Source organism: Phalacrocorax carbo, chromosome 17 (genome assembly GCF_963921805.1).
Source record: "Phalacrocorax carbo chromosome 17, bPhaCar2.1, whole genome shotgun sequence".
Taxonomy (NCBI): domain Eukaryota; kingdom Metazoa; phylum Chordata; class Aves; order Suliformes; family Phalacrocoracidae; genus Phalacrocorax; species Phalacrocorax carbo.
Window position 1 is genome coordinate 1,443,086 of NC_087529.1, and position 23,867 is coordinate 1,466,952.

At 43.7% G+C, this 23,867-nt stretch overlaps 1 protein-coding gene across 1 annotated transcript; it reads left to right on the forward strand.

Moving 5' to 3' along the window:
* Window positions 1-14: 14 nt before the first annotated feature.
* Window positions 15-23,468, forward strand: RPA1 (replication protein A1). The gene is made up of 17 exons (XM_064468075.1): window positions 15-161; window positions 765-812; window positions 1,066-1,144; window positions 1,682-1,790; window positions 2,626-2,714; window positions 7,829-7,915; window positions 9,060-9,192; window positions 10,141-10,243; window positions 11,372-11,440; window positions 11,585-11,777; window positions 12,885-13,024; window positions 14,674-14,822; window positions 16,116-16,248; window positions 17,303-17,479; window positions 18,780-18,887; window positions 22,016-22,102; window positions 22,465-23,468. Exons 1-17 carry the CDS (start codon window positions 129-131, stop codon window positions 22,570-22,572), a joined length of 1,845 nt encoding a protein of 614 aa, XP_064324145.1. The 5' UTR covers window positions 15-128; the 3' UTR covers window positions 22,573-23,468.
* Window positions 23,469-23,867: the final 399 nt, after the last annotated feature.

The window sequence follows — 23,867 nt, forward strand, 5'->3', positions numbered from 1 at the left end:
ACCGGGCAGCCAATAGGAGCGCAGCGCTGCAGGCGCTGACGTCAGGGCGCGCCGGAAGGAAGGGGCTGGGTGGCGGGCGGCGGGAGGATTTGGCGGCAGCGGCGGAGCGTGGCGGGACGCGCAGCACCATGAGCGTGCGGCTGAGCGAGGGCGCCATCGCGGTGAGGGGCTCGGTACCGCCGCGGGGGGGGTCTGGGCCCGGCTCGGCCGGGCTCCCTGTGTGGGGGTGAGGCCCGCTCGGGCCCAGGCCTAGGGAGGAGGCGGCGGCGGCGGCGGTGGTGGTGGTGGTGGTGGTGGTGGTGGCGGCGGCGGCGGCGGCGGCTGGGCACCAAGTGCGGGCCCGGTCCTGAGGGGAGGCACCGGGCCCTGAGCTGGGCCCGCTCCCGGGAGGCAGCGGTGACGGCCCTTCGCGGGTCTCCGTGCCCCCACCCCGTCCCTTCGCGGGTCCCCCCGTCGTTCCGTCCCGTCCCGTCCCGTCCCCTCCCCCCTTCGCGGGTCCCCCCGTCGTTCCGTCCCGTCCCGTCCCGTCCCCTCCCCCCTTCGCGGGTCCCCCCGTCGTTCCGTCCCGTCCCCTCCCCCCTTCGCGGGGGGCCGTCCGTCGTCCTTCCGTCCCCCTCCCCTCTCCCCGGTCCCTTTCCGGGTCCCTGTACCGTCCCTTTGGGGGTCCCCCCCCGTTATGCAGCAATTCCTCCTCAGCTGTGGGTCTTGGCGGCTCCCTGTGCAAGGTGGTGGCACCTCTCTGAGGGTCTCTCTCTTTTCTCCAGGCCATAATGCAAGGGGAGAACATCTCCAAGCCCGTGTTGCAAGTCATCGTGAGTACCCTCCGTCACCTCTTGTGCCTGTTCGTCAGTGGCTGCGTGTGCTTCTGCGCCCACTTCTGAGTGCGGCCAAAACTAGCGAGGCTGATGTGCTCTTAATTTTGTTTTATGTGACTCGGGCTATGCCGTTGGTATCGGTGCTCAAAAAGAAAATGTGAAGTGATAGGTTGTTTGCTAACGACATCACTTCGTGTTCTTGAAGAGCTTCTGAACAAATGAGAACCCAAAATCGGTTGTTTCCACACAGAATACACGGGCTATTGCCACAGGAAACGGGCCACCGCGTTACCGAGTGTTGATGAGTGATGGGGTCAACACACTGTCCTGTAAGTATGACAAGCTGTAGCGAGATTTTTCTGTGTGGTGATGCCAGTGGTGCTAAAGTTGTGGTCTAGTGTCTTGGTGCGTAGCAATGAAATGAGTATTGAAGGAGAACGTGGCTTGTGTGGGGACCACGGACTCTGAAGTGTCCCTTGGACACTTAACATTTGGACAAAATCCTCTTTTTTGTGAGCTGTAATGGATTAACTCGCTGTAGGGTATAATGGAAATATAGAAACCTATACATGTTTTTATAATGGTGATTTTAAAGTAATTTAGTTTAATCTTTATCTCACTTCTTTGCTATAGGATCATTCAGCTATTGCTGCAGTCTGAAGTTTGGGGAATAAATACAGTATAGTTTCTGCTCAGTTTTGGTGACTTGTTAGTGGTTGCACCGTTTTCCATGTGTGAGCTAACTGAGCAAGTCGTAGATCTGATGCAACGCTAGCAGATGGGCTGGAAAAGTTGCGGCCAGGCATGGCAGCCCTGTTTAAGGCTAACATGCATTAATAATTTAATTGGTTTTCTTCTTTCTGCAGCATTCATGTTGGCAACGCAGCTGAACTCTCTGGTGGAAGATGAACGCTTATCAGCCCAATGTATTTGCCAGGTCAACAGATTCATTGTCAACAGCCTGAAAGATGGAAGGTGTGTATGTTTCTTAAAGTATGGCTCTATGGAAGGGCAGCTGTGCCAGTAGATGCTCTGTCCTTTGTGACTAAGCAGAGGCCACATGTTTTTGTTTGGGATTATCTGGAAATACTCAGTCTTTAGGTGCAGGAGGGAAAGTACACAGCACAAGCAATAGCAGAAACAAAAAATTACAGAATGTGACTGCAGTGGGTTCAGATATATCTAGTACAGTGATTTAGTGATTTAAAGTTTCCAGTTGAAATGCTCCAAATTGTACAAAGCTTAATTAAAACTCACTTAAAATTATCTCTGTGGAAAAGAAACAGTGAAGGTTTCTTGTTGCTTAGGTGTTGTGGAATCTGGTCTGTCTTTGATGAAAATTGGAGGGAAGGGAGGTAGGATACTGCAAAATGGGAAGGGATCGGAGGGAAGCGATTGTAGAAAAACTATGTATGTGCCTGGGAGAATATGAACTGAGGTTCCATGCCTTTTTATTCAGCGCTTTTGTGGAGGGAATATAACTTCTTTGAGGCAGGGGATATATTCTCTCTTGTAAAACCTGGCATGGTTTTGATACTTTTAGAACACTGTGTTGTTTCAAGCCATTTTTGCCTGCCCATTCAGCCTGCCATCGATGGGCTGTCCTTGATGAAATGTGACGCTGTTTCAAACCTACTTGTACCTTAAGGAAGCATTAGGTTGACAGCAGAGAGCTTTTGTCTTCCAGATCCCTCCTCCAAAGAACCAGCCCCTAATGGTTGGTTCCCTTATCTGCACAAAGGATAGTCATAGTCCGCTAGACTTGCAGCGGGAACGAAAGTCTTCATTGCTGTCTATTCTGTGTTTGTAGGAGAGTGGTTATACTGATGGATTTAGATGTTCTGAAAACTGCTGATAAGGTTGGCGGGACTATTGGCAATCCAGTGCCATTCAATGAAGGTGAGTGTTCTCTGTAAACAAACACCTTTCTGAACAGACTGTCTGTTACCATAGTCTTTCAGCTGTCTGTTTCGTTTTGTTTGAAAAGAGGCAGTCAGACACCTTCAGCTTTCTTATGCCTGGAACAGTGACGTCCAGATCTTGAAAATCCTTTCTGTTTGTGCAACATAAAACGGGTTTTGTTAATGTTTTCATAAACTCTACACCATGGCTGAAGCTTTAGTCTCTATGTGGTATTGGGAAGTATCTATACCTTATGATAACATTGGCAGGTTTTTATTATACGTTAGTGGTCTCTACCTAGACTTCCAGTAAGTATGCGGAAGCTATTTTATGTCTCCTCATAATGAGTAATCAAATGGATTATAATTTCTCTGTCTGGAAAGAAAACAGCAGGAAGAAGATGTAATAATGATCTATGAAAGTATAAGATGGCATGGAGGGGATGAATAAAGAATGATGAGTCTCTCTCTTCCTATGTTCATTTGATGCTCTTCAGTTCTTAAGTTGTCAAGTAATGGTTTTAAAACAAAGGCTGTACTGCACCCCCAAACAGCGCGTAGTTAAATCGTGGAACTTGTTAAGGTAGGTGCCAAAAATTGGCACAGGTTCAAAAAGCAATTAGACGTGAAAGAAAAATCCATTACAGGCTGTTAAACGTAACAATACATCCTCTGCATGAATGTCAGGTTCAGGAAGCGCTAAAGCTTAGATTGCTCGAAGTACATAGATGAGGTACGGGTAGGAAAGCACGGCCAGCATACAGACTTCCCGAAGCATCCGTTCCTGCCCTGCCCTCTGAAAAACGGTGGTGTGCTGGGCCGACCTGTACCTGACCTGCCAGGGATCTTTTGTTTTTATTACGTTGCATAAGTAGCTGTGTTCCTCGTTTCCATGTGCTGCGCTTACAGGTCTCGGGCAAATGTTTTTGAATTAATATATTCCCCACCCCCACCCCGAGATATGCTCAAAAGTATGTTCTGTTCTTCCAGTTCTGATTTTTAAAAAAGAGAGAGGATAATAAGCACTTAAAGAAAATATTTGAACAGCCCTGTCATTGACGTATATACAGATAATGGCTGAAATTTAATAGCAAATAGCTCTTCTTGAAGAATTACTTTTTTCCTGGTGGAAATGAATGAATATATCTTTATTACTAAGGCACCACAGGTTAGTGGCAACAATTTTTTTTGTAGGATATTTTGGACAAACGGTGGTAGGTACACTGCCGTTCTGGTTAAAAATCTACTTTACTAATTGAAGTAGAAATTAGACTTTGTTGCAAAGGCAAAGACATCTTTCTTCATTAAATTTTCTTTTTCCTAGGGAATTAGAGGGGCGTTTGTTAAATAAGCCTAAAGGATCCTTTGTTCCTTTGATAGTTACTTAGCTAATTGCTGTTTAAAAAATGTGTTGACATCTCAGATTTTATGGTTTAATCCCACAGTTGCTGTAGAGACCAAGATTTTTAGAATAGCTATTGAGCAGGCTGTTTTATGTCTTTCTCCCGTTCCTCCTGCTTGTGTGATACGAGGGCTGGTGAGCTATAGTGGCTTTCAGTTACCATATTGTTGCTTAGAAACGACTGGGAATGCGATATTTTACAGAACTGAAAGTATACCTTTAAGAGTATACATTTTGGTAAAATTACCACGACCTTGATCAAAGTTGTTTTCTTTATTTGGGCTTACAAAAGTACTCAGCAATGAAGTTTTGAAATCTAAATGCTTTTGGAGATGTTACAGGTCTATGATCATAGTAAGCGTAGTCTTGCACTAGATAGTTAAGAGATGCCACATTTGCTGTGATACGGATTTCATTTCAACACTGATGTCGTTCTGCAGACTTCATACCCTTTTATTTGTCACTAAATAAGGCTTCAGTTACAGAAGACGGTAATAGTTTAGATTAGGCATGCTAAACCCAGCCTCTGCTCTGCAGGGCTGCCTGATTTGTCATGAAGGCTTGGATAAAATGGCAGAGGTGTATTTCAAGTTGCAGATTCTTTCAAGATCCTGTACATATTGAGAGACTCTATTTCTGAGGAACACTCAGCTAATGCAAAATGAGTATCTAAGAGCACTTTGTGGTTTTCATGGAAAAAGAGTTCCAGTATTCTAAAAAGAATGTTTAGTCCTGCTTTTCATAGAATTTTAGTATGCCCTGAGCTGGAATGGACCCGCAAGGACCATCAAGCCCAACTCCTGTCCCTGCACAGGACACCCCAAATTCACACAGTGTCTCTGAGGGCCGTGTCCAAGGGCTTCTGGAACATCGCCAGGCTGGTGCCGTGATGCCTCCCTGGGGAGGCTGTGCCAGGGCCCCACCACCCTCTGGGGGAAGGACCTTTCCCTAATGCCCAGCCTAACCCTCCCCTGGCACATCTCCCTGCCATTCCCTCGGGGCCTGGCGTTGGTCACCAGAGAGCAGAGACCAGCCCTGCCCTCGGGAGGGGGCTGCAGAGCGCCATGAGGCTGCCCTCGGCCCCCTCTGCTCCAGGCTGAACAAACCCAGGGACTCCAGCCGCCCCTCATACGGTTTCCCCTCTAAACCCTTCCCCAACCCTCTGGCCTCTTCTGGACACTCTCTAGTAGCTTTGTATCCTTAATATACTATTTTGGTCTTACTTGAAATACAGATCTCAAATTGCTAGACCTAGGATTAAGGCATAGTCTTTCCTAGACCGTAACACCACAATAGGACCTGGGGCATGAGAAGCTGGCTTTTGGCCACCTTACACTTGAGCAGTAGGAGGTTAATCGGCCTAACAAGGAAGCTGGAGACACAATCTGCTTAATACTCATCATAAAAACTTTTCAGGCGGCACTTCATAATAGTATTGAAAATTAAGATTGAGCAGTTTAGTTCTTGGCAGAGAACTAGGTGATAATGTTATTACTGTCATTAATCTCATTCAACTTACTCTGATGCTGGACTTTCTTCTTGCTATGACACTTGCCACTTACGTTTAACTTTGGTCATTAGGCTGTCAGTGTTGAAATGTTTGTATACTTACACATTCACTTGAACCCTTTATTCTTGCCCTTCCAACCATCATGATTTGGTGTGCCTTTTTTCAAAGTGCGTTTTCTTCCCTCCTCTTCGCCTGGCCCCCTGCTCCGTTCTGGGACAGGCCTTCTGTCACCACGCCCTGTGGCAGTGCCTCTTGGTATTTTGGAAGCGGAATTACTGGAAGCAGAGGATTACCGTTGCACAGCTGTTACATTAGAGTGGGCTCTGTGGCTAGCTTTGGCCAAAGGTCTTGGGTTTGACTAACCCGGTGTATATAGCGGAAACGTGAGCAGGTGTTTCAAACGTGTTTTTTTTCAGCTTCTGCTAATAAAAACTAACAGTGAAAACTAGGCAGTTGGGTCAGTTTTCTGAGTACCTTATGTGATCTGTAAGCCACCAGCCACCAAAAATTATAGCTTAGAGTCCCTAGGCTCTACAAGCGAGAAACTTTGAGGGATATTTCTGCTACTTCTGTATTTGAACACGTGCACAGGTGTGTTAATATAGCCTTAATCCGTTGAGAAACACTAGGCTGTGGGTAGGCAGCCATTAAAATGTGAATTTGTGATTTGTAATACCCAAGTGGTCTAATGTATGCGGTGGCCTTTTGTTTGTGTTTTGGTGGTTTTTTTTAATTAAAAAGTCCTGGGGCCGGGGGGGAATTGGAACAAAAGCAGCAAAGAAGTCCTTTGTTGTTTCATATGCACATTCCTATTCTTGAATATTCTTTCCCTGACGAGACATATTTTTCTCTTAATGTATTTTGTTGGGTTTTTTCCCTCCTTCTCTTACACAAACTGCATTTGGGGTATTGAGCACTGACCCCAACGGGGTCCACTGAGTACCTGAGGCTGTGAGTGAGGGCGAAACCTGGCTTCTCCATCTAGCGGATTCTGCAGTAAATACACATTGCTGTTTGACGTCACTCTGTTGCCAGGGAGACCGCTGTCACTGGTTCACCGATGTGACTCTACTGCGGCAAGTTAGAGGAGCAGACTGGTTTTGTGCAAGGACTTTATTTTGGGTTGAAAGTAACCAGAGGGTTACCTCTGTAGGCTACGCAACGTCCGGCAACGCTACAGCAGGGTCTCCTTGTGTCGCTTCTGCTCTCTACCTTGCTTCTGTGCCATCCTCCCTTGCCATTCTCTCTAGGATTCTCTGCTTTTGTTCCTCATGATGCTTATGGGCTGGGCCTGACCTCCTTTTCCACTTTCTCTGACTACCTTACTCCTCACACCCCAGATCAGGGGGGCTTTGCCTGCTCAGGCCTGGAAATTCTGCAAACTGATGGCTTAAGAGTTAGTTGCATCCCAAAAGACAAAAATGTTGGATGTTTTCTCATCTGGAGGTGAAATATGATAAAGCAATTGCTCTGTAAAGTAATTCACATTTTTGAACTGTAGATTAGTCTTCAATGTACTATTTCTCTAGATACATAACTGCTTTCTCTTGTAATTTATCACCAATATAAGTCAAGTAAAAGTCCTGGAATCTAAAAAAAAAAAAAAAAGTATGATATGTACTTACTGTGGTATGGCTTTGCTCCCTGTGCAATATACTGCTGTGTCCCAAGAGGAGCCCTGGTGAATGCTGAAATTAATGTGGTGATGACTGAGCCTTAAATATCTTCATATCTGGGAAATAGGTGTTTTCTTTGCCTTGTGTTAACACCAGGTTTAACTTGACCCAGGGGGTTTTTGGCCCTTTCTGAGTTTTCAGAGGGAATTCTCCTACAGTTTTTATCCTAGCTGTTAGGTGGTAGCAGAAAATACCTGTCAGAGCAATAGAAGCCTGTAAAAACTGAGAAGTTGTCAAGATTACTTCAGAGGTGTCCTTTCAAATAACTGTCAACCCTGAATTCTTTCGAAGTAGGAAGCAGTTGCTTGAGGAAACAGATCTGACTGAAATTCCTCCGTGGCAATATTGTTCACAGAGAGCTTGCTACTGCTGTGTCTTATAACACCTGAATTTCAGCGTGTGTCCTCTGTGTGTTAGATTTTTTTTTTTCCCATGCAAGTCATATTTCCTAAAAAGGCTTAAAAGTAGTTTTAATTATTGTGCTCCCGACTGTACTACATGGTCTCTTTCCATTTGATTACCAGGGCAAGCGCAGCAACGTTCTTCAGCTCCAGCAGCAAACCCAGCACCCAGCAAACCCCAGCAACAAAATGGCAATATGTCTGTAGCAGGTAAGGGTAATCCTGGGCAGCAGTCCTGGTTTCCATTTGTGCTCTGCAAAACTAGAGCTTAAATTTAAAACAGATCCTTTCTATAATGGTGTTGCACAAGAAAGGCTCCATTAGACTGACCCATAGCTTGACAAGGGGAATTCTCTCAAGAGGCTACTGTGCTCTTGGATTTAGTAATGCATTTTTAAAAAGGGAAAAAGGAACAAAAATAGGAAACGACTCTTACAAAGCAGCATAAACTGAACATCTAGTCTGATGCAGTCCTGCATTCTTGAAACAGTGCTCTGTGGACACCCAAGTACACTTTGGAGCTGGCCAAGAGGTGTTAGCGATGCTGAGATATTGAGGCCAAGCAGTTTAGGTGGTACAGGACTGAACTCATTTGATAGTACATCTATAAATAATGGTTTTTGATCAAGACTTTAAATAGTGAGATGCTGAAAAAGGCAATTTAAATGTCAGCCTGTAAACTTTCTTGAAGCAAAAAAAGTTGTCAGCTCTTGGTGCTGCTTTAACCTGTCTGTGTTCTTTACCCCGGCCTTTAAGTGTTTTGAAATAGTAAAATGTTGGCACTTGCATACTGCAGCAGAAAACAAGCTCTTTCTTCCTGTACTTAAAGCTGATCGTAAGAGTTCTGTGCTTAAACATCGACAAGATTCAGTTTAGAATTAGCAGTATTGCTTTACGTGAGGAAGTCATTTGACGGTGGGGGACCATTCCTTAGTTGTTCCCCCAAATGGCGTAGATCTAAAGCTTGGTGTGCCGCATTCTAGAGAATTCACTGCTAACTAGGAGTTTCCCGCTTAGACCGTCTTTAAGTGATTGACTCTGGACACATCTCCACTTCCAGTGTAAGTGCTATGAAGGGCTGAGAGTCTCTTCTGCAGCAGTTTGCAGCCTGGAGAATACTTGCAACCAAGAGCAGAAGTGATTCGACAGACTTCCAGCCGCGCCGTGGGGCCCGCGTGGCGCGGTGAATGGCGCTTTGAGTGCCTGCCCGGTGTTAGGCATAACTCTGCCTTCTGCGCAGCTCCCCGTAGCGTGGTGGGCGAAGCTCTGCCTGACCTTGCACCACGAGATGTTTTTAACTTGGCTTCTGTCTGCAAGGCTGAAATGCTTTATGCTTTGTTGTGGTTTTTGAAAGGTCCTGCTGCTCCGAAGTACCTTGCTCCCTCCATCCAGTTTGGTAAAGGGAGCGCTCCCAGCTCGGCGAAGACACCGGGGCCGCTGCAGGCCAAAGTAGTGCCGATTGCCAGCTTGAACCCGTACCAGCTGAAGTGAGTTGTGGTGGTTTGCCAGGTGTTACTTGATGTCACGGGCGCGAAGGAGCACAATGGCTTTTTGCTTTCTCGTGTTTGAATCTGTCAAATCATTCTTTGAGTTCTTTTGACTTCACTGGTTAACTTCAAACACACAAAACCAACAGTGATAGCAACACTGCCCAGAGAAACAAACAAAAAACCTCCATAGAAACAGCTGTATGGGCTTTGGTGTGGCTTTTGTTTCTTGTTTTGGGTTTTGTTTGGGGTTTTTTGGTTGGTGTGGGGTTTTTTTTGTCTGGGGTTTTGTTTTTTTAAATTATATCATCAACACTGACAATCTGAGATTTGCCTTTGCATTGTCTTGGTGAGGCTACCCTGCTGAGCTTGATGGGTTTTTAATATTTCAGTTGAAGATAAATTGACTTCTCTCTTTTTCCTAAAGCAGCCTTCTTTTTGGTAACTTAATGACAAAACAGCTCAGTAAGCTATTCACTTTGGCTACTGTTCTGTTGAAAAGCATGAGGATGTAATTATTTCGTGAATGACATTTTTAAGTTATGCAAACTGACTTGATTACCCAAGTTAAATGCGAATCCTATAATTGAGCTCTTGAGTTCTAGCATGGCTTTTCAGAACAGGCAAACTGCTGCATGAGAAATGTACCCTAGAAGAGTAAAAGATTTGAGGCCTGCTTCTATGCAGAAGGATTGTTCGCTGCTATTATCATACTAGATGCTTTATGGCTGGCTTTGTTGCCGCTTTCTCTACAACTTTTTCCGTTTAATGGTCTAGGCCATTAAAATAGAAAGCAGCAGAAAAGCAGGTAGAGTTGCTGAGGTGCAGTGGAAAGCTTCTGGCTTTTAAACAGTGACATTCCAGTTCCAAAGGCTTGTAAATTCAATCTCTTCTTAAGAGGAAAAAAAAAAGAAAGACTCAGAACAGTGATTTCTTGCGCTGTTTCAGGTGGACCATTTGTGCTCGTGTTACCCAAAAAGGCCAGATCCGCACATGGAGCAACTCCCGTGGCGAAGGAAAGCTCTTTTCCATAGAGCTGGTTGATGAAAGCGTAAGTGTCGTATGTTGAGAAAAAGATAATGTATGTCAGATGCTGATGAACCCTTCATAAAGACAGAATAGAGGAAATAAAGTGTATTATACGAAATGGTGTTTTTTATTATGACTGAAGGTTGTACTCCTGTATTCATTAAGTTGAGCATCAACAACCCAGTTTTTATCCGGAATGAAGTGTTAAATGTATGGCATTACTGATTATTTTTCATCAAAGTCTATAGTGTGTGACTAAATTTTTGCAGCTTCAAAATATAGTTGTTTATGGAAAGTGACAGTCTAATACTGAGGGTTGTGGTGGTTGCCTGTAGATTGAGAACGAGGCCTCATCCTCGCTTAGATACGCGTTACAGAGCAAGAAGCGAGAGGAGCATTGCCTCCAAGTTATAAGCTTTCATTTTCATGAGGAAATGGGAGTACAAATTGTTGTAATACTCGGAAATTTCATCTGTGGTTTGTTTGGGGAATGGTGTCTGGTTAGTCTAACTAAACTTGCAGTTTGTCAAACCTCTTATCAAATTACAGCCTTCTGTCGTGAAAACAAACAAGATTCTGCTAGATTATGTTTAGTATAAAATGTGAGGTTCATAAGGTAACGTGTGTCATCAGCCATTTGTTTTCTCTGCAGACGGTCTGTCCTCAGATTTTTATTTTTAAAACCAATATTTGTATCTAGTGAGTTTATAATTGTTACTAATTCTTACTTAAAGGCTTGACATCAGGTATGAGTGGGAGATACCACAATATACCGTGTGCTAAGTTAGGGAGCTGCGTGATCTATTGGTTTTTTTTTTTTGCATGTAACGGCAATTAATCCAATTTTAAGAGTACGTTTCCAGAGGTGTGTGTACGATATGCGTAGTTCTTGGGCATTTCATTCTGAAGCTCCTGAAATACTAATGAGGCGTGAATACGAGATTTGGTGGTCAGGTGTAGAATGTGTCGTTTGAGCCGTAACTACGAATGTGAGGAGAACATTGTTTGCTTCTCAGGCGCCTGGAGCTCGCCTGGCAGGCCACGCTGCGCCTGCAGAACTGATGCCACTTAACATTGCAAAGATTCCTTTATTTTATTTTTTTTTTCATACCGAATTTCAGTTCTGACCAGCTCTCCTATTTTCCTGCAGGGCGAGATTAGAGCTACTGCATTCAATGATCAAGCAGACAAGTTCTTTCCCCTCATTGAACTGAACAAGGTATGGTAGCATTGTGCTTTCATAGGCTGACAGGAGCTAGAAAATAGGAGCTTCAGCATAGCAAGGATTTTTAAAGGTGAATGCAACCTATTTTCTCTGTCTGATTTCTGATAATATCCTCTGTTTCATTGCTTTCTCCTGTAGGTATATTATTTTACCAAAGGCAGTCTGAAGAATGCTAACAAGCAATATACGGCTGTTAAGAATGACTATGAGATTACATTCACTAATGAGACTACAGTTGTGCCCTGTGACGATGCCCAGCATCTCCCATCTGTTCAGTTTGAGTTTGTATCCATCTCTGACTTGGAGAACACACCCAAAGACTCGATCGTTGGTCAGTCTAAGTAGCAAAATGGCAAGCACTAAAGCTTTTGAGTTTCTTTTGTCTCCTGAATGCTGGGGAGGTAGTGAGCGTGCAGTGCTTCGACTGTTGTGATCTCTTAAACGAAGTTATCCAGTGAGGGTTGCCATTAAAAATACCTCGGGCAGTTTTCCTATTAAGATGTTTGCCCTGTTCTGCTGACAATATAGAATGTTTTTTTTTTTTTTCAAACTAAAGACAATAAATGCTACTTGTTTATTGTACTATGATCATCGTTTTCCACAGAAAAGGGCTGAAGGGAAAACGCCCTTGCTCAGCACGTGTGCGTCTCATACCTTCCCTGGTCTTGCTTTCTTTCACTATCTAATTATCTCAGTAGTGATTTTGGCATAATTCATTGCATCCAAGTCCAAGTTGCATGACTGTTTTGGCTTGCTTTGTGAAGTATTGGAGGTTTGTTTTTCTGTAATGTGTTGGGCAGAAGACTCCGGAAAAATCAGAGGCTTGGGTGGGGGCGAGGGTTCTCAGGTTTCGCAGGCACAAGACGCCTGTGATTCAGAGGCATTCAGCTAGGAATTTTAAAGGTAGATCTGTAATATTAAAAATATTAAAAACTGTATATTTTTAGGGAGGGCAAAGAGGGTTGCGTTAGCTTTTACTACCCAAACATACAGACTTGTTTAAGCCGCAGCTTACAGTTGCGGGGCTACAGCGAAGGCACTAGGCAGTTGCTTTGTTGCGTTAAAGTCACTTTGAAACTCCTTGCCTGAGAGACTGGTGCTTAAACAGCAAGAGTGTGTGTTACAGGATCAGGGCTGAAGTCCTTTGACAGAACATCAGGGGGAAGGATAGTACAATGCCTTGATCTCACTAATGTGGTGAGGCTTGCATTCATGAATATCTTAATGAATTCGTCAACAAAATTAAAGCACTGAAGAGTTCTGTAGTGGAGCATTCCTACCATAATACACTTAATTTCCATATCAGATTTGATCTGAGTAGGGAGCAAGGATGCAAGGTAAAAAATCGTGACACTAGGTTTGAATTCTTCTCCTGTGATCTTGTATTCCCCAGTTGTGACCCTTGAGTAACTCTACCTAAACTGTAACTGTTTTTCAGATGTAATTGGAATTTGTAAGAGCTATGAAGATGTCACTAAAATTACAGTGAAAGCTAACAATAGGGAGGTATCGAAGAGGAACGTGCATCTGGTGGATACATCAGGGAAACTGGTGACAGCTACGCTGTGGGGAAACGAGGTATGTGCTCTCTTACCTGTTCTTAAGCAAAGCTTCCTTTGTGTAGGGTGAGGAAATGAGTGGGCTGTTGTCATCTGAGATGGGCATAGCGCTGAGACAAGGTCCTGGGTGTTTAAGGATCAGGGGCAGAGGGAAGGTGAAAGACTGTCTGTTTTCATTCAGGTGTGATGTTCTTAACTGTTCCCTGACAAACTGCTGACATGATCTGAGTAATGTGTTCTGAACAACTGCAGACATTGTGTCTCAAGCCCAAAGACTGAAGATAACAGGCTTCTAGTTTAGGAAAGGATACGAGTTGCAGTTTGATTATGGAAAAGCCCGGTGGCTACGGCTGTCTCATTAAGATAAGTTTTATTCATAGGGTGGGATGGATACATGCTACCCTGCATGAATCGCTGCTTAACTAGGCGGTCGAGACGCTGTATCTCAGACTAGGAGTTTAAAGCATCAGAGCCTTGGAACGGAAAGTTCGAGGAGTTGCAGTCAACTGCTGCTTTATCCTTTTAACAGGCTACTTTGTTTTCCAGCAGTGTTGTAGATACTTAGGGATTTACGTTCCAGTCTGTAAAATGGGAGTGATCCTGCCAGCTTGACAGTGATGCTTTATGGCTAACTAATCAAGTGCACTGATATCGTAGGTAGCTAAACAGCATTAACCATCTGCTGATATAAATGAAGTAAACCGAAGGTCAGTATCACAAAGTTTTGAGGCTGAACCAGGTGGTTATAGGAGAGGCTCCTGGTAATCAACGCCTGACATAACTCTTCCGACAGGGATCAGTGGCCGCGTCGCACAGAGTTGAATCTGTTCCCTTGCTTGTAGAGTAGAGGCAGCAACAAGCACTGAGGGCAAGCGACGCATGGCTTGCAGCTGGCACAGTGAGGCTTAGACTCTGAATCTCCCATGTAACAGTCGTTGCCCTAACTGCTGGGATATGTTTTGTGTTCTTTTTGCATCTCATGGATATAGTGAATGCTACTGCTAACTCTGGCGTGTGTGTAATCTTCAAGCACATGATCCTCCCCATGCTTGCTAAGTGGTGTGGGCTCCAGAAAATCTGTGCCTTTCAAAATCTCTCATGCCAAGAGGTTCTTTGTTAGTGTCAGACTTTACTCAGATAACAACTGATAGCTATTGAACAGCATTAAAGCAGCTTTATGAGATTAAAAACAGAAAATGGAAAGTCGAGAAGTGTTTGGTCAGCATACCTACACTTCTGCTGTTTGACTTGTAGTAGAATAGACAAGGTTGGCTCAGTCAAGCCAACTGAGTTGTTTCATCTCCTGCAATGTCTGATCTGACCAAATAACTTCTCCTCTTTGGAGAAACCTCCATGCCCATAACCCATCTCTGTTTCTAAAATCCTTATGTAAAAACTGTTAATGGAGGGACCAGTCCTTTTTTCCAAACCAGTGGTGTGACTTGAGGATTCTCTGGTTCCTCAGGAAAGGAGGTGTTAGGATTACGGCTTTAACTGTAGCCACCTTTTCTTAAACTCCTAGTGATATCGTTTAAAACCTTACCTTCTAAACAGAATATGAGAGAGTTTCAGATTTGGTCTCTTGTCGTGATCTGTGAATTACGACCTCAAGTTCGGTACTTTTACTGCAGCGTGCTACTAATGTGGTCTGTTTTTTCACACATGCAGGCTGAACAGTTTGATGGTTCTAGACAACCTGTGGTAGCCATCAAAGGAGCCCGAGTCTCTGATTTTGGTGGTAGAAGCCTGTCTGTCCTGTCCTCGAGTACAGTTGTCATCAACCCTGATAGCCCAGAGGCTTTTAAGCTCCGAGGATGGTATGAGTGTGTGTTTATGTTGATTCATTCCAGCCTGCTGCAGAGTATTTGTTTTATTCTGTTTCTCTGTACTTGAGCAGTCTGTATAGTACTGAAGAAGGTAGCAGAGGATATGAGTTCCATGGTTAGAGAAACTTCTCTTCCTTGAAAGCACTAGAGCCTGAAAGGCTGTCTTTTTCAAGTTGTTCAATTCAAAAACTTCTAATTCCATGACAGACCTTGAGAAATTGAAATAGGAGTAGTGCATGCTGACCCAAGCCTTGGAAGGCAGCATGAAATCAGACTTGACCAGCTCCACTCTCTGAGGCATTATCTGAGAGAACAATATTTTTTTTCCAGAGGCTTTTTCCATCGCGTGGAATCTGATACACGCTCTGTTAGCATGGACTGGAGGCGCTATGTTGACTTCTTCCAGTGTCTATTAGCTATCAGATATTTTTCAGATAGAAAAAATAACATTTTTATTGTTAGGAAAACAAAGTGATTTCTTGGTGGCTCATTGCTTCTACTCTAGGTAGTTGCTAAACTGTCCGTTAGAACTACTAACGTGGTGAGATGTGGCGTATGTGTGAATAGGGTTAAGTACCGACAGCATCAGATTCGTGAATGCTGGGGGTTCAGGTTCTAGTTAAATCACCCAAACATGGATAAAATATGATGGCGTTCTCCATTTGTCGTTGAGCTGTGGTTCTCCCATACTTCAGAGGGTTGTTGAAGGTAAAATGGATGGTGGGTCTTAGCTATTACTGTCACACTTTAACTAAGCTCAGTTTCTGAGTCTTGTTGGCGTGTTTCTCAAATCACAAAACCCACCAGAATGGGATGGCAGTACAACCTTTTGCTGAAAAGCAGTGCTTTCTTTCTTTAACAGAGGAAGCATAATCTGTTCAATGCTATTTGCTTTTTCTTTCAAAGCTGCTGTGAAGATAATGGTACCATGTAATTTAATTTTAATTATGGAAATATCTTGATGCCCTTAAATCTTGTTATCTGACTGCCTTTAAGAAGCATGCAGTGCGTGGTTTGACCACTAGCTGGCAAACAAATTGCAGTTATATAGACAAAGCTGTCCTCCTTTTGTGGGTTTATAATATACTGTGCTAATTAAGTCAGGCTATTAACTTATTCTGAAATTCTATTTTTGTTTGCAATATACACAAATTACTGTAATTGTTTCCTTTGCAATCATTGATAAAAAATCCCTGGTACTAAGTACGTGAAACTAAATGTAAGCTTTTGATAAGTCTGCATGGTCTGCTATCCAAAAATAGAAGTGCGTCTCTGTGGTTCCAGGTTTGACTCCGAGGGGCAGCTTCTGGAATGTGCCTCGATCTCTGACGTGAGGGGTGGGCCAGTGTCTGGGGCAAATACCAATTGGAAGACTTTGTTTGAAGCCAAATCTGAGAACTTGGGACAAGGAGATAAGGTAAAGCCTGGCCGCTGGGTGCAAGCCTTGTGTGTTGGGGAGGAAATAAAAAGCTAGCCTTTATGCAGGCATTCTGCTTATTGAAGTAGTCCGGTCGTTGAGCGGTACGTGCTTACTCTGTCAGGATTTGTGCTAGGAAATAATTTTTTTCCAAATAAATTCAAGCTTGTTGCTGATGTTGCAACATGACACTATGCTTGCAAGAGAATTCTTAAGTCTTGTTTAAATGGGGGGAGGGGAGGGGGGGTTCGCCCCAAAGATGTTTATATAAATAGCACAAAGTGTTCTAGGAGAAACAGGTGCATTAGGAGGAAGTGGTTTTCAAGGGCGCACACTTGGGCAATAGAAAAAGCTAGGAATAAATCCCAGGTCTCTGGCATTCCAGTCCAGTAACCTCTCTAGGCTTATGCTGCTGCTTGACTTGTTTTTAATTTTTTTTCCCCCAAACATAAGTGCTAAGCCATTTGAGATATGCAAGAACTTCTATCTAAGGAAGAAACTTTACCTGTAATTCAGCTATTTCCTGTGAGGTTTTTTGCACGTGCTGCTTAAGCAACCTCTCTTTATCTGTTGAAAGACTTGACCGCGGTCTTAAACCATTAGGATGATTATTTTGGTATGGTGAGTGGGTATTTTGTTCCGTAGGCTATAGTTTAATCAAATCCTTATCTGTAATACTACACAGTAGGCTTTCTGGTTCTTGCATTGGCTCCCAAAAGAAGCACAGGAAAGCGTAGAATCTTAATCCTGTGAAAAAGTAGAGATTTGGACAGACACAATGGAGAAGCAAATATGCTTTATCTAAAGAAAACCTAGCAATTGGAGTTTCCTGCAATGGAAACACAAAATAATCTTGCTGTAGGGGCTTTCTTTAACATAATGGAAGCTTGAAAATGATTGCAAGAGAGGGGTTGATTTACAGTTTCCCAGTAATCCATAGCTGTTAAGCTTTCTAATCCTAAATATCCAAGTATGGGTGTCTTGCTTTGTAGTTAATTCAGAATTGGAAAACATTGAGTATTTTGAGGCTAATGTTGCACACTCACTCTCCTAGGCGGATTATTTTAGCTGTGTGGGCACAGTCGTACATCTGCGCAAAGAGAACTGTATGTACCAGGCATGTCCCTCTCAGGATTGCAATAAGAAAGTGATAGACCAACAAAATGGACTGTATCGTTGTGAAAAGTGTGATCGTGAATTCCCCAACTTCAAGTACCGCATGATGCTTCTGGTAAGTAAATGGATTAGAAGAGGAGGGCGTGTTTCTCGCCGTTTCCCCTGTTCGGTCCAACTAGAAACCTTTCAAGAGAAGGGGGCGTTAGTGCCGTTCGCCCGTCTGCAGTGCCCGTGGCTTAGAGGGCGTTTAAATTGCTCGTGTGCTGTACCTGAGTGAGGGATGTTTCATTGAGCTGATTAGCAGTTTGTTTTCCTAGTGCTCCAATTAAAAGCTTTTCTCTTTGCCAAAAAGTTGATGCTGGCTCAGTTGATTCTGGTTTCCAAGTGTACTATGCGGTGCAGAGTACAGATGGCCTACGCCTCTTCAGTAGTGAAGATAAACTGAAGTAAAATGGCATTTCTGGAGAGCAGTAATTGCACTTTTACAGCTCCTACCTATATTTAGTACCTTTTTTTTTTTTTTGGTAGGTATTGTTCTGTCTCATGCTTTAATGGAGCCTGCTTCAGAAAGTTGTCTGAGGACTATTATTGTGATGCCCGCTTACACCATAAGCAATGAACCTTTTGCGTTACGAGTTAGAGTTGTATCTGCTTCTCAGAAGTGCTGTGCCAGGTGGGCACGCGGAGAGAAGGGGACCGTCCCTGCAGTCTCACTAAAACACAGACTGCTTCTGAATAATTCCTAGCAGATAACTTCTAGGAATGCAGGAACTACTTTACAGAGCAGAATCATTCTTGCAGTATATAAAGGGGGTAGTGAGGGTACAGTCGTGGCCTTCAGAACAGTGCGTCTCCTATTTTCCCGGTCCTAATTGTCAAAGCAGCCAGGAAATGCGAGTGAGGCTAGTATTTGATCTTTTCCCTGCTCTGTCTTGTCCTTGGACGTTTTGATAGTTTCCTTATAGCATAGTATTACGTGTGTTTGTGGTCAGGTACTCGGGTACGTACAAAGCAAGCGGAGGTTGCAGTTTTGCTGGTGTCCCCGTTGGTTGTTGGCTGGGCTACCTGTTCTTGCTCGCAGCTCATCAGTGACAGTGGAACAGAGCTGACTGTCCGCCAGTGGTCCTGCTGGCCTTTTCCTCTGACACACTGTACTGGCAATATTAACTTGCAGTAAGTTACTGTGTCATTCTACGGAGCTTAAAAAAAAACCAAGGTAGTATGTCACTGCTTTCTGTCCTCGGTGATGGACAGTACCTATGGCGCGCAGGGCTCTGAGAGCTGCTGGGAATTTAACGCTCTCTTTAGCTGTGAAATAAATCTATCTTTTGTACTGTCTCTGCCTTCCTTGAGGAGCAGAGAACTGGATGAAGTGACTCTTTTTTTTTTTTCTTTTTTCTCTTTTTTTATTTCAGGTGACCATTGCAGACTGTCTGGAGTATCAGTGGGTGACTTGTTTTCAAGAGTCGGCAGAATTCATTCTTGGGCAGAACGCAGCTTTCCTGGGAGAACTGAAGGAAAAGGTCAGTCAATTAGCTTATTGTATTTTTAGTAAATGTCTAGAAGTTGAACTGTGCTTCACACATCTTGTTGTTGGGCTGCCCTCAAACTTCTTGCTTTTTTTGATCCTCCTGGTAAGGAGATATTCTTGGAACGTTGACTTTGAAGGCAACTTGCAGAAAGATGTAATGTGCGTGTGGAACACCAGTGCTCATCAGTCAGCGTGTTCTCATCCCTGCGGGCGCACGTGTGGCGCTCCTAAGTCTGCAGAGGTGGCAAAGGCAGTGGGGTGTGTTCGTGTAGCTGCTGTGGAAATGAACAGCATTCTCAAAACAGATGCAAAAGTGCCACAGGAAAGGGATATTCTGCTTCGTTTGGCAAGAATTTGATCTCGCCCCTTCTCTGAGTGACAGGCCAGCTCAGGGGCGTGGCAGCCTGAGATCGTGCTCCAGATATTGGACTTCAGTATCTTCTACAAGTTCACAAATCATTGCTTCTCCCTAGTGTGAAGTTCTTGGCAGGGACTTGTTTACTCTCCTCAGGATTATTTTCCACAGGCCATCTGCCTGGAGAACAGAGATTTGCCTGGTTTCCCCCATAGTTCGCTCCCACAGTCAGTCTGTCTACCTCTGAGCTCTTTTGGCTGTTCAGAGCTGGGGATCAGCCTGTCCTTATCACCTGGACCTCCAGAGACAGCTGGTTACTTGTTGATAGTCCTGCAGCCTTTAGAGGGCTGACAGCTTTCACACACGTTGACTCCAATAGAAAGGACTGGCTGTTTTATTATTGTACCTAGATTGGAAGAATCTGCAAAACCCCCCTGTTTTAGCCAGGAACGCTAACAACATTATCCCTAATGTGTTCCAAAAATTTGTTTACAAAACCAAAAAGTTCCAGAACGCTTTGTATGTATCTTTGTAAGTAGGCAGGAAGCTTTTTGAACTAACGTGTGTTAGCCCACTTCTGAAGACTCTATCCTTCCCCACTAAATATCATCAGAAACTTTGTGGGTCATACAAAAGCCATGACTTGTAAAATGGGTCACTGGCAGAGATGCTTAAGTGATCTTTCTCTGACAGATTAGAATGGTTTTTAAGGTTGTAAGCCATTAAACACTGACAGACAGTATTTTCCTCCCCTTGTCACTGTTTGCTTCTCTGCTGTATTTTCCTTTCTTCCAGCCGAAGTAATCTTTTCTGAATTTTAGTTGTCTCCTGTATAAAATCTGTGTGGTTTTGGTTTGGTTTTTTTAAATGATGATGTGGAAAGTGTAATAAGTTCTTGGGTTGCACGTGAGCATTGCTGTGCTCCCAGGCCGAGGCTGGTTGATACGAGGGCTCCACAGGTACACCAGTTGCTGGTAACCCATTCCTGCACATCGGCTCTCTAAGTGGTACAAAGCCTTTGTGGTAAGAGTTCTGGTGATATTATGAAGGCTGGACACCTCTATTCTGTAGGAAGATGTTTTGGTAGGGCGTGCTAATTACACGTGCTTGCACTCTTACATTTCCATTTTCAGACGTTCTTAACTTGTCAGTCTTTTCTTAGTTTGATCGTCCTTAATCTCTGCTAGAGTTCAGCATTAAAAGTGACTAAGAAATTTTGTCTGAGGAGAACTGGGTGGGGAAGGAGAGACAGCAGATCCTATGTAACAGTAGAAACATGTAATGTCTTTCAAAAGACATTCATATCCTTCTGGCTGAGGATAGAAAATGAAACATAATATGGAATGAGCCCTTGAGCGGGAATGCTTTGTGTGCCAGGAGAAATTGTTTTTGATTTGACACTTTTATGAGCCTTTAAAAATGGTACTTGGTGCATTTTCAGTAAGCTTTTCTTAGTGGTTTTTCTCTGAAGACCTGATGCAGTATCCTGTGGAGTTGGTGGGAGTCTTTCCGCTGCTCACAGTATCTATCGAGTCCACGTACAGCGAGTGACCATGCTAAGCATAGATATGCACGCGCGGTTCTTCACCTGCTTCTCCGCTGTGCTTGTTACCAAAGGAGGTAACGTAGGGGAGCAGTGGCTGGTACACTGATGGCATTTTCCACTCGCTAATGGTTAGCATCGTTTGTGGCAGAGCTGGAAACAGAAGCCAAGTGCTTTATTAAGCGAGTTTTCTTATCCTCTAATCCATACGATGGTCAGAAGACAGAGTTATTAATATTCAGGAAGGATATGCCTAGATTTTGCGGTCTGTGAAACTAGCTACTCCTGTTCACCTTCATTTGTTGTGCTTTTCTAAAGCTTAGTAGAATCACTGTGTAGTGTAAAATAGTGCTGTGCGCATTTAAAAACAGCAGATGTAACACTTGGAATATGAGTGAAACTGAGGTGGGTTCAATTCCAGATCAGATGCTCTGTCTGCTGCTGGAGTGACTGATCGAGTCAAGTGTATCTGGTAGATAAATGCGTTAATAATTACTTGTCTGTATCGTCATGGGGCTGCAGGATTTTTGGGGCATGTCAGCAAAGGTTTCTACAACTGATTTTTACAAAAATAAACTTTTTTGACAGTCTCTGCAACTCGTCTGCTTCTTTTCTACTGTTTTGACAAAATGTCTTTTATAAATGATGATGTTTAGTGTTCATATGGTAATTAGAAGCAGCTTATGTTATAAATATGACAGAATCTTCTAATGGTTATGAAAGCATGTTCAAAACATGCATCCACTTTTTATAGACTGTCCTCTTCAATAGGTCTGGGTCAGGATGTGAAGGGTACCTGCAGCCTTGATGGATAAACAGAGAAACGGGATGCCTGACAAGGCAATTAATGGGGAAATGGTTAACTGTCAGCGTTTGTGAGCGTCGCAGAGCATCAGAATTAGCCAGTTAAGTAGCATGAGAGGATCTCACGTAGATTTATAATATTTTCATTCTGTGCTCTTGGCTGCAGATTCGGTGCAACTGTACGTTATTTTGGTTGGGTAGCTGGGAAGGTTTTTGCCTTGAAATAAACTTTTTCATAAAAACTTTAAGTTATGGTTTTGGCATCTAAAATGCGATGGAAGATTCAGCTCTGCTACACAATCCAGTTAGCTCCACCGTTTTCCCAACATCAGCGAAAGAGGAGCGGTTCTGAAAGTTCCTGGTACTCCCAGAAGCCTGGAGTATCTGCAGCTGATACCTGTCTTTGTCCTTCTCACAGAACGAGCAGGCGTTTGAAGAAGTGTTCCAAAATGCAAACTTCAACACGTATGAGTTCAGGATCCGAGTAAAACTGGAGACTTACAATGTAAGTACCCCCCAAAAGGCAAATAACGTAGCACGTTGCTTTGGTGGTTTGCCTTGTCTCCACAGGAGGTGGCTTCCTCCCCTTAGGTTTGCGGGGAGAAGTGTCTGAGGGTACTTGCTCACACACGTGCTGTCAGACTTGAGCACTGAGGGCAGGATCCGCTGTCACTGACGCTGTTCCCCCCCTGGGTTCGTCGAGCCTGGCTTGTTTCAGATGAAAACAACATAGCTGCTCTGGGGGTCAGGTTTGTGCTCCCGCCTAACCCTGACGCCAAGAGCAGTAAGTCCCCGGGGCAGAAGGAGGTTAGGACCAAATGTCTGAATGCTTGGTATTCTTTTACATGCCGAGTTTCTCTTTCACAGGATGAATCTCGTATTAAGGCTACAGCAGTGGACGTCAAAGCTGTGAACTACAGAGAATACTGCAAGAGGTTGATCGCAAACATCAGGAGAAACGCTCAGCTAGGGTGAGGGGGCTGGTGCTGACTGGCTGACTTCCAGGAAAATCTCAGCAGATGATATAACACTGACTTTTTTCTCCACCCCGTGTGTGACAATTTGGCATTAGTTACACCGCGCATGATGGTAGTCCAGTGTAGCGGGCTAAGTGATTTAATGCATTTCTCTGAAGATATGCCCCTGGTAGGTAGGAGTGCACTCTAACGGCCACGATGTCGTAGGCTGTTGTGGTCTATTAAGCTGTGACAGCTCTAGAGAGGAATCTCTAGACAGATTGCCAGGGTCTTTAGACAAACCGTTTGGAATGTCTGAAGTAACTTGCTTTCTTACTATATGCAAAGCTGAACTATATAACCGTTATGTCTTCTGTGCAAGAAACTAGTGACAACCTGACACTTGGGCTTGTTCAGCAGAGGGGAGGAGGAGGAGTGTCACACAGCTTTCAGGTATGGATGAAGGAGAACAGGTCTATTAGTGCAACTTAGTTCCTTTCCATAGAATTCAAAGGCTTTCTCTTTCCACAGGTGCCACACAGTTGTTAACGCTTGGAATGGCAATATGGTAGAATTATTAATCAAAGACATATCTCTTATATCTGAAGAATATCCTTCCTTCAGGGTTTAATAGGCTGAGTCAGATGGGTCTGATATTAATCAAAATTGTCTCTTCTGAGGAAGGCAGATAAGCATTGACTCTCCACCCCCCAGGGAAATCTAGGCAACTACAAAGCATTGCTTCAGTTTTCTCTTCAATTAATGCTATGTTACGAATTTTAGCACAGCCTTCCTGCCTATACTTATTTTGTATGTTTGTATGTTCAGTTTCTTCGGTTTTATTTGTAATGATGTTAATCAGAAGCAGGTCTTTAGGTGGGGGGAGCTTTGTTTCAATAAACGCTGTTGAATTCCTGTGTAGTGAATTTTGCTTTCTTTGAACACCAAAGACTTCTCATTACTGGAAAGCAATTAATTAGCTTTCATAATAAGCATTCACTTGGGGGAGATGTTACCTTATTACAAACTCTAAGGTTAGACTGAAGAATGGAGACTTCTTTGCCTGATGTTAACAGCATGGAAATGCAGTGATATTTTCACCATTTCTGTGCCTGAGAATGCTGATGAGCTGGCACTTCTGGGATTTTTATTGACGTTTACACAGCAGTCTAAAACTAACCAGGCTTTGAGATTTGTTCAGACATAGAGCTAGTACAGAAAACAGTAATTATGCTACTGGGCTTTTCAGTCAGCAGAGCATGCTAGCTCTGTGTGCTCCTAATCACATTAATTATGTGTTCCCTGGCTGCAGCT